Source organism: Cantharellus anzutake (genome assembly GCF_015039405.1).
Source record: "Cantharellus anzutake strain C23 chromosome Unknown EI90scaffold_15, whole genome shotgun sequence".
Lineage (NCBI taxonomy): Eukaryota > Fungi > Basidiomycota > Agaricomycetes > Cantharellales > Hydnaceae > Cantharellus > Cantharellus anzutake.
Window position 1 is genome coordinate 702,497 of NW_024066965.1, and position 9,929 is coordinate 712,425.

The following is a 9,929-nucleotide window of genomic DNA, read 5'->3' on the forward strand; positions in this document are numbered from 1 at the left end:
CCCGTGGCCCGGAGAATTCCGCGCATGCCACTGAAACGTAAAGGCCAAATTCTGGGTACAAAGCACATCCCTCATCGGCCTCGGTCTTGTTGTGGTGTCCTACCTAACTGTAACGCCAAGGAGGGAAGTCTCTCCAGCGCTTTTGATCGCTATGGATCCTGCGAAGCGTCGTTCGCGTACGGTGGAAACGCGGAGCCAAACAGATTCTGTTTATGCACCGACACGGGCACACTCAACGTATGAACCATTAAGCCCGGAAGACGATCCATTCTCGCCACCCATTTACTCTCCAGGCGATGCTCCCTCCCGCACCCCAGGCCAATCCTCTGGTGGCAAACAAGACACATATCCGCCCTCGATGGCTAGGATCTCATCTTATGACCCGCCCCCTGGAAACCCCCGCACAGAGCCCGTGAAAATGGGTGATGAGGAAACTGGTGCAGGTACTGGATGGGATGTGTATGCTGACTTCAATAATAGCGGCCCAAGGTACTTGGGTGCTGGGAATCTCAGTACCGCGATCATGGCTTCCACGCGTGAAGGGTGGGCTCTCTCCTAGTGTACTGCCGTGACATCTATCTCCCTTCTAACTCACTTATATGCTCCTAGGTACCGAGCCCTCACGCCAGATAGTACAAAACGTCGTTATGATGAAATGGCCTCGACGACGTCTGATGGACCTGTTGAAATGGTCACGGTCCCAGCCTTCGGCCCTGAATGGAGAAAAGATGAGCTTTGGGCGATGAGCACACGGGGGCGAGCGGAGGAGCGGTCATACCGACGGGGATTGGCGTGGAAAGAATGGACGAGTGATCGCAGGGGACTCTTCGGGAAGAAATGGCTGACGAGGAAAGTGATTGTGTGGTTCACTTTCGGTTTGGTCATACTGTAAGTGCACGTTCTCGTTTCATTATAATACGACACCTGAGCGGGATATCTTTTAGGATTGCTGTATCACTGGCGCTCTTCCTCCCACGAGTGCCCTCCTTCGGCTCAAATCCCAATTCGCCCTTGACTACGCAACAAGGCTCCAATGTCCCCGTCCCCAGTTTCACCAATGGGCCAGTAGCTAATTTCACGTTCCCGGCTGCTCTCGACCTTGAGATGGACACCGGTGGAAATATCATTCCTATCCACATCAACAATATTCACGCTGAGATTTATCTGATTGACACAAACAAGCTAATTGCTACCGGAGACACGGGTGGATTCACGCGATCTCCTGGGAAAACTAAGCAGTTAAACATCGATGTTAGGTTCAATTACGCTGCGGACAATACTTCTGATCAGACATGTAAGAGTCATCCTACCGCTTCGATGCGTTATGTGATGAATGCCGTACTTATGCATTATACAATGACGCAGGGGCCTTGGTTCATAACGCCTGCAAGAGCTCAACATTCTACCCTTCAGGGAACAGACCAGGGCTTAACCTCTTCATCCTCCTGACATTGCACATCCGAGGATTGATCAACCCCCCGCGAACTTCCACCTCTATCTCAAATGTTAACTGCCCAATAGAACTTCCCACCTCGAGTGCGTAGTTGCCGCATGCAGGTCCTATTGCGTCCGCTCTGCCTTGTTTATGCACTGTCATCACCCTTTGGGCACATTTCATCCCTTCTATTTTCCTTGACTCAAACATGGACTCTTCCTGCATTCCCATCTTGGTGGACACAGAACCCCCACTGTACGATCAGATTATTCATACATATAATCTATAAACATAAGCACGGAACTGGTTGTATTTGTGTTCGCAAACGGTGGTACTGGAAATGGCTGCTGCGCCGCCCTGACCTTGCTTGCGGCCAGGTTTTGTATCTGCATGTTGAAGAATATAGCCAGATACAGCATATGCGTATTTTTGACGGACCGGGAGTGCATGAGGCATTTGTAGCACTTCCACAACCTTTACACCAACAGTTTTTGTGATCCCATTTTGACCGAGCTGAGATATTAAAACTCAACGGCCTAGAAGGCCTTCTTTAGGATGTAATTTACATAACTTAGGGCCTAGAAATGGTCAAACGGTGCTGTGTCGCGGGAGGGAGGATATTTTGTATCCGGAGAGTAATTATTTGTGCACGTTGCCTATCTCAGACACACAGGTGATCCAACGTCCTTACCCATTATTTCTTCAAGCCTTTCATATCTCAAGTGACCTCCAAGGGTTTCCTCCTGTGATCCTGGGGCACTGTCTGTTGCACTCCCTTCCGACTTATTAGGATGCAACCAACCCCAACCCGCACTGAGACGCCTCACCCTATCCATCTTGCCCATCATGAGGGCTTGGCACATTTGAGTAGTCCAATGACGGAATTCTTGGAAGTCCGGTGAAGGGTCTGGGACTGGATATGTCCAAATAAGGCCTGCCTTGATATCCTTCAACCTCTCAGAATCCGAGTCAAACCACTTCTGAAGTGGAGGATTCGACATCAGTTTCCCTCCTTGGTAGCGTGCAGTATGGGCGATGATGACATAGATGAGGGATTCAAAGTCATGATACGGATGTGGAGGGAAAGGCGTAGATTCGAGGAAGTCCGTTGCCATGTATGGCTTCGTCCCTGTACGATGTCGGGACGAAGGGGCTCTCGAGTCACTGTCATTCTCAATGGAAAGGTCATAGCCATTCAAGACACCACAGACCTTCCCATCTGTTTCTCGATACATAATGTTATCGAGACTTATGTTACGATGGAGAACCCTTGGAATGTTGCACACCCAATGATGACCTGAGAGAAGAGATGGTTTAGTTTGATGAGAAAGAACGAGCCCATGACGGCTTACATTCCAGGATATTCCGGTATACGCTTGCCACCACAGATGACATCGTGAATTGGTGGATGGGGTGGAGCCCTTCTTGCACGAGCACTCTCAGGACACGCCTTTCATAGTCCTGTCCGAGAACAGATGAGAGGGTCTCTTGGACAGGTCCTCGAATATCCTGCGCATGCAAGATCCGTGGCAGGTGGTTCCAAACCCACGTATCATCCTTCTCCAGTAGAGTCGACAATGAGCTTCTCGGATGCTGCCGATGCAAGAGGGTAGCTGAATTTGACGACGAGGCGGGACCTGGAAGCGAATACGGGAGGTCGCAAGAGACTTGGATGAGGGGTTGAAACGTGGGACTGTTGTGAGCTAGATGATGGTGCCAGCATCCTCAGGTAGGGCGTTGTTGGCACCAGTCATTGGCACCAGAGAAATTAAGACGACTTTCAGACTCGACTCGGCACTTACCGGCCTTCTTCGACACTCTCGGAACGAGGGACACCTCGGCTTCGATTCGCAAAAAAAAACGTTCTGCCCAATGAACCCTTACGCGACATATTGTCTACACTGACCCCCCTCCCCCCCTAAGAGCACCTGAGTGAACGCGGACAGGATCGTTTCAGCAAAAGCAAACATCGCATTGTCTTTTTCGATGAAGAAGTTCACCAGGTGGTGAATGGAGGATAACGACCCCATTCACGCATCGAACTTGTACTTGCCCAGAAGGGCGAGGGATTTTAATTTTTTGGATTACTCTACTTTCAGACACCTCGCCTTCCCTTCCCTTCCTCCAAGGACTCCCATAAACTGATTGACAGACAACTTTTTCTGATATTCCAGGTCCTTCTTCCGAAACAGCTGATACTTCATGATACAGGCCCAGTCAAAAGAAGTGTTGTTCGAGGTCCCTTGCCTGCAATCTAAAGCCCATCGTCATATGCAAACAATTCTTCGGTAGCACATACCAAGGGAGAGCATTGCTGTATAAATTCATCTCCCGGCCGGAAACTCGAGGGCCACGATGACGAGATACCGCCCTCTGCACTATATATCCAACCTCCGTTTTCATTCACCTTTTCTGTTTGGCTCTACCAAGATGGAGTTGCTGCATGGTTGGATAAAAATTGTCCATAATAGCAATGGCTGCGTGTGGCAGTCTAATATAGTGATCTTGATATAGATGAAGTTTATTACACTTTTGCCCCATCCTGTCTATTGGGTGTGGCGTCGTCCAAATAGAGACCCATATTATCGGGTATAGCTAATCTCTTGTCCACATCAGACACCATGCGACCACCAAAGAGAACAGGCCCTGTCTCTCTTCTGAAGTTCGCGATGCGAGCTTCCACTTCTGGTCCTATAAAAAAGGAAGAATCGGCCAGTTGGTACAACACCAGAAGGAAAAAAAAGAAACGCGACGTACGGAAGTTCTTCATCAAACCTTGAATAGGCCATGCGGCAGCATCACCCAAAGCGCAAATTGTTCTCCCTTCGATTTGTTTGCTAATGACACACCATGCTATGAGTGATTCTGCACCTCCCCATCAAGGGGGAAACTCACGTCAGTTCCAAAAGCATATCAATCTCGCGCTGGTGACCCCTTCCTTCAACAAAGCGGCGCATCATGTTCATCATCCACGTTGTGCCTTCTCGGCAGGGTGTGCATTGGCCACACGATTCGTGCTTGTAAAACTGAAAAGAGAGAGAGATGAGGATAAGTATATGAGAGAAGGGACATTTTGGAAGGTGCTTACGTCAGAAAAGCGAGCAATGGCGGCAACCACGTCCGTTGACTTGTCCATAACAATGACGGCACCTGTGCCAAGACCCGAGCCGGCATCCTTCAACGAGTCAAAGTCCATTCTAGCGTATTTTTCTGAACAAAACGATGGATTCCGAAGATGGAAATGAACTTACAAAACCTCGCCCGATTGCTTTTGGTTCAGGATCGGAACGGAGCTGCCACCGGGCACTATTCCTAACAAGTTATCCCAACCACCGCGAACGCCACCGCAATGCTTCTCCAGAAGCTCCTTTAGCGGGATGCTCATTTCCTCCTCGATAACACATGGGTTGTTGACATGCCCAGATACACAGAAAAGCTTGGTGCCCTGGTTCCGCTCCCTGCCGAAAGAAGCAAACCATTCTCCACCTCGTCTACAGATGGTAGGAGCTACCGCAACAGTCTCAACATTGGCCACAGTGGTCGGACACCCGAAGAGACCGACGTCAGCTGGAAACGGTGGCTTCAGACGAGGTTTCCCCTGCTTCCCTTCCAGGCTTTCGATAAGTGCGGTCTCCTCGCCGCAGATGTACGCGCCAGCGCCACGATGAAGGTAAACATCGAACGCCATGCCACTCCCGCAAGCATTTTTGCCGATGAGGCCGGCTTTGTAGGCCTCATCTATGGCTTGTTGGACGTGACTGGCTTCCTGGTAGAACTCCCCACGAATGTAAATGTACGCAGCATTGGCATTCATACCACGCCCAGCAACGAGACACCCCTCGATGAGTTTATGAGGATCGCCTCGCATGATCTCACGGTCTTTGCAAGTACCCGGTTCGCCCTCGTCAGCATTGACGACCAAGTAGCGAGGACGTTTATCCGCCTGCCAATTAGGCTTATTCATGAAGGACCATTTCAGACCGGAGGGAAACCCAGCACCTCCACGCCCACGTAGACCAGACTTCTTTATCGTGTCGATGATCCATGTGTCGCCTTGAGAAGGATGTCTTTGGTGCGGTGCCAATCGCCTCGAGACAACGCGCCTTTAATGCCATGATCATGACGGGAATATAGATTGGTAAATATCCGATCCTGGTCCTTCAAACCACCGTAATGACGAACGGGGGTGTCTTGTACAGTGGCGAATGACCGAGAGAGAGATTTGGCAGCCACCAATGACCTTCGCACTGTAAAACAACTTCAATAATTGACGATAAACATAGAAGAACCAAAGAGGCAAGATAGCACCTACCAGACATTGTCACCGACGAGCTGGCTCTAGTCCTCAACATCCCGAATTAGTCGTCACTTCACTGACGTTTGGAATCTGGGAAAGGATGGGTCTACTAGCTGGAAGCGAAATTTGCTTCCGAGAACCTCACTCGACGATCTCTCACAGGCGCTTGCGGCTCCGAGTGCTCCTCTCCGGAGACGCTCCGCATCCCAGCAAGGGATGGCAATAGAGCTCAAACCACAGGGCTCCCCGGTGAACTTGCCTCCCTTTAGCTTTAACGACATTGACGAAGAAGTAGATTCATCATCTGAATCATCCCCCGGTGATTTGCTCAATGTCATCTCGCTATACCGTACACGCTAACATTCAGAATCCTCGAAAACTTGTGTTCATTTAATTCTGGGCCTGTTGGCTTGTAACAGAAATCCCTATCGTCGACCTTCCTTCGCCTCCGACGACATGGCTCCCCTCCACAGACATGAACACTTATGGGGCCCGACCGCTAATTCCTGAAGTGCCCACCATAAAATGTCCCGACTGTGGGAAACCGATCTTGGGAAGCTCCCTGGCTGAGCACGCTGGTAACTGTGAAAGGATACGCAATGGAGAATGCAGGAAACCCCCACCAAAGCCAAACAAGGATGACGATGGTGAGGGGAATGCATCCCATGTTTCATTCGTAACATTGTTCAAACTAGGCAAAGCCGCAGGTAACGATGTCGCTGCGGGGAACGTTAGTGGGAAGAAACGGAAAGCCGATGAGACGGAGCCTGCGGCGGCACCCGATGCGAAGAAAAAGAAGAAAACGGGAGCTGCATCTAAAAACCCTACAGGCAAGAATGCCAAAGTCCCAAAGATGAAAGGTAGGTCTTTGTCCCACTTTATTCCTGCTGCACGCTGCATCATATAGCTGCTTCCTCTGGCCACAGGGCCCCTTGATCTCGATACTCGATGTGGTGTATATGATGAAAAGAAGGGCGCCGTCTGCCAACGACGCATCACTTGCAAAGTTCATTCTATGCATGCCAAACGACAACTTCCTGGTCGGTCGAAGAACTTTGACGAACTCCTTCTCGAATATCGTCGCATTCACGACCCCAAATTCGTTGAACCTGTCCCGAAAAAGCCGAAGGAAAAGAAGGAGCCGGGTGTGCCAGGTGTTGGTAAGGACGGGCTCACGAAGAAGGAACGGAAGGAGTTACGGGAAAAGGAGCGAATGGAAAAAAGGGAGGCTGACATTCGAGCTGGGCTGATCGATCCCAACGATCCCGCACATGCACTACCTCAGCCGAAGAAGAAGAAGAAAAAGCCGGCCGCTCCTTCCGCACCCGGGGCGACAGGCGGGAAGAAAGGTTCGGGCACCTCTGGGTCTGGCGGAGCAGGAGGTACAGCTGGCGCAGGTAGCGGCGCCAATGGATCTGCGCCAGGCGAGTGGGACTCGATGAACGAAGATGAAATTGCGGAACTTGATTCAGACGTCGAAATTGACAAGCTCGTCAGCGCGGTATCGAGATCGAAACGGACTGGACAGCAAACTTCCGCCCCTCCCGGTTACTCCCTCTTCCCACATTCTGTACTTCCCTCCGGTACCTCGGCAAGCGGGGGCATTTTGGTTGGCCAAAAGGGCGGAAGCGCCGCATCGAACACTGCTGCATCTCAGAACTTGGCAGGTGGGCCAACCCCACTCGCTCGTCCGACGAACACAACGCACTACTTTGTTGCCCGAAACGAAGTTCTTCGATGTTGCGCCGATATCCTTTTGAAAGCGCTCCCTCGACCTGCTAACTCTGCCACCGCCACCGCCGCCACCAGTGTTGGAAATTCAAATGGTCCTGCTGCGGTATCTGCTAGTACCAACAGCAGCGCTATCACTGGTGTCGTTACTGTTACTGCTTCGGCCTCTGCTGCGTAGCTTCTCGTTGCATTTTTGTTTATTTTTTTTCTCGATTTCGTTACCGGGCTGTCAGTATACCCCGTCTTCGACCTGTTCGATGATGTATCATGTTTAAGCGTACGTGTACATTTGTAATCGGACTCGTGTATTTGTTTTGTGAGGTAGACGGCCTCATGCATATTTCGTTCTTTTTTGCTAATCAGTTGATCGATCGTCAATGGACTGCTCAGTTCTCTGTTTATAGTGTCGGTATTGAGCAGGAATGTGGCCCAGGGTGATGTGATGGTTCGTTAGCAATATCTATCAGACAGTATGATCGATCGAACGTGGGCGCCGCATGCACGGGAAGTGATACAATTTCAGACATTTTCGTGACATCAGGTTGAGGTGTGCGGCGAGTCAGAGTGCGCATGCACGCACACTCATGCCAGCACACTCTGATTCCACCATAGCGGACGTGGAGCCAAAGATTCAACGCACTGGTTGCAACATCGACTTTTGTGGTTGACTGGCAGGAACCGGCCCAATCGTGGAGCTGGTGAATTGGTAGTGGATGCTTTGCAGCTCCCATTACTTGTTACGCAGTGCTCCTTCTGAGCGAGTACATGCAGTCAATGGTAGGATGACTCCGTAATAAGTCACTGGTGGGTCCTGTTCTAGTGTTGATGACACAATCTGACCACCCCTCGGATCGTTTGTGGTCGTGATTCTGACTCAAAGGTCCGAAGTACGGAGGCAAGACGGTCATCGGGTTTAATAACGAAGAAAATTGCTTTCTGCCGTCCCTGTCACAATTTACAGGCACCGATTCTATAAGATCTGGATAAGTCGTTCGCGGGGCGGGGACGGGAGTTCCTTTCCGGAGCTTCCCATACCCATGCAGGGTACGTCCGGTTGTTTCATTCAGGCGGACCGGCAAAAGCCGTCGGGGAGGTCGGAATCGGAAGTTGTTGGACCGAGCAAATGAATTGAAATTCAGTTTGCACCATGGGAATTTCGGCATACATATATTTAACCAGATTCGCCTCAGCCGGGTACATCAGACTCTGCGAGACAGCAATCCTCCTTTACTGGACTCCCTTACTGCCTGCCCTCCTATATACCTAACCTCCCGCCCGATCAAAACATAATGTCGTCCATCTATCGAGCATTTTCCATCCTCTCTCGTACCCCTCTCATACCAAGCGAGACCAAATCCGAAAAACAATCCATCGCAGCTGGTACGGTCGGCGTTCAAATGAAGACGTTTAGGACGTACAGCTCGGGGGGCGCAGCGAGGTCGCGCTCTTCCTCTGTCACCAGTCGCTCGGACTCCGACAGCTCCAACTTGCCCAGTTCGCCGACAAGTGCCAACTTTGAGGTCAGCAATCATCATCTTTTGTCTTACATACGATGACACCGAAACCGATTCTCTCTCTCTCTCTCTCTCTTTTATTTCGGCTTATAGGAGATCGTCGACTTGCAACAGGATGTGTATCACGACGCGAGCGGCAAACAAATGCCAAGACACAAACGAACCAGTTCTCAAGTACATTTCCCTTTTCTCCTTCAAGATAAACGTTGTTTGAATTCTAATCGAAACTGTTGCAATCATCCACAGTATTCGTCATGGTGAAGGTGAAGGCGGCAGCAACATTCCGTTGCTTTTACATTACGTTTTGGAAACTTGGCACATGTCACAAGGCGGGTCAACATTGTAATTCCATCCGACTGGTTGATGTCCCCCCCACCCCCCCTTTTCCTGAGCACGATATATAATGGACACAACGAAGCCCTGCGTTCTCGTCATTCCACTTAGTGGTTGAGACGCCGTACTGGATGACGAATTTTTTTATAACTGCTGGCGATGACCTAATCGTATCCTACGCTTCCCCTCCCCTAAACAATCAAGTCACTCGTAATTCCACTCCCCTTTGTGGTTGAGCGACGATTTATTTATTTATTTTTCCCTCTTTTTCATCAACACACTATCGCCAGTCAAGTTCTTGTAATTCCAGCCATACACTACATAGTTTGAATGCTGGTTGAGACCCGGCAATATTATCGGCGTTCATCTTATTTTTTTTTTTCCACATTGATCGTTTCATAATCGACCACACATATACTATATCTTGCTTGTGGTTGGGCTAAACCGTGCGACTAAACCCAGAGGGGGGTCTGAGTTACATAGACACGCCCGGATTTCGGAGCGTTCACTGTTGAAGGGGTCTAAACTGGCTCCCGTTAAAGCCTTGCATTCAGTCCATTCTAACAAGTCAGGCATGTCAAGGCCCTGAGGACCGTGTGTGTGTGTGGGGGGGGGGGAT

At 50.3% G+C, this 9,929-nt stretch overlaps 4 protein-coding genes across 4 annotated transcripts; 2 read left to right on the forward strand and 2 right to left on the reverse strand.

The window, feature by feature from the left end:
• The first annotated feature begins 19 nt into the window (after window positions 1–19).
• Window positions 20–1,820, forward strand: EI90DRAFT_3049835 (uncharacterized protein). The gene is made up of 4 exons (XM_039059717.1): window positions 20–543; window positions 610–888; window positions 945–1,294; window positions 1,366–1,820. Exons 1-4 carry the CDS (start codon window positions 152–154, stop codon window positions 1,542–1,544), a joined length of 1,200 nt encoding a protein of 399 aa, XP_038918190.1. The 5' UTR covers window positions 20–151; the 3' UTR covers window positions 1,545–1,820.
• Window positions 1,821–2,091: 271 nt separating this feature from the next.
• Window positions 2,092–2,926, reverse strand: EI90DRAFT_2914920 (uncharacterized protein; the record flags this gene model as incomplete). The annotated part of the gene is made up of 2 exons (XM_039054535.1): window positions 2,092–2,732; window positions 2,788–2,926. Coding segments are annotated over 2 exons (780 nt in total), but the record flags the coding sequence as incomplete, so codon positions are not given.
• Window positions 2,927–3,649: 723 nt separating this feature from the next.
• On the reverse strand, window positions 3,650–5,567 carry EI90DRAFT_452793 (uncharacterized protein). The gene is made up of 4 exons (XM_039067632.1): window positions 4,687–5,567; window positions 4,524–4,632; window positions 4,331–4,461; window positions 3,650–4,272 (listed from the first exon to the last, which is right to left on the reverse strand). The coding sequence occupies exons 1-4, from the start codon at window positions 5,397–5,399 to the stop codon at window positions 3,960–3,962; spliced, it is 1,266 nt and encodes a 421-aa protein (XP_038918192.1). The 5' UTR covers window positions 5,400–5,567; the 3' UTR covers window positions 3,650–3,959.
• An 871-nt stretch (window positions 5,568–6,438) lies between these two features.
• On the forward strand, window positions 6,439–7,949 carry EI90DRAFT_3049845 (SCA7, zinc-binding domain-containing protein). Its single transcript, XM_039059718.1, has 2 exons — window positions 6,439–6,592; window positions 6,659–7,949. Exons 1-2 carry the CDS (start codon window positions 6,586–6,588, stop codon window positions 7,639–7,641), a joined length of 990 nt encoding a protein of 329 aa, XP_038918193.1. The 5' UTR covers window positions 6,439–6,585; the 3' UTR covers window positions 7,642–7,949.
• The last annotated feature ends 1,980 nt before the right edge of the window (window positions 7,950–9,929 follow it).

Excerpts from the sequence above, each read along its gene's own strand:
- EI90DRAFT_3049835 (XM_039059717.1), top strand. The coding sequence starts at position 152 with ATGGATCCTGCGAAGCGTCGTTCGCGTACGGTGGAAACGCGGAGCCAA. Across the intron at positions 544-609 it reads ATGGCTTCCACGCGTGAAGG|GTACCGAGCCCTCACGCCAG; the intron begins GTGGGCTCTCTC and ends ATATGCTCCTAG. Across the intron at positions 889-944 it reads ACTTTCGGTTTGGTCATACT|GATTGCTGTATCACTGGCGC; the intron begins GTAAGTGCACGT and ends GATATCTTTTAG.
- EI90DRAFT_452793 (XM_039067632.1), bottom strand. The coding sequence starts at position 5,399 with ATGAATAAGCCTAATTGGCAGGCGGATAAACGTCCTCGCTACTTGGTC. Across the intron at positions 4,633-4,686 it reads AAGCAATCGGGCGAGGTTTT|AATGGACTTTGACTCGTTGA; the intron begins GTAAGTTCATTT and ends AAAATACGCTAG. Across the intron at positions 4,462-4,523 it reads CCATTGCTCGCTTTTCTGAC|TTTTACAAGCACGAATCGTG; the intron begins GTAAGCACCTTC and ends CTCTCTTTTCAG.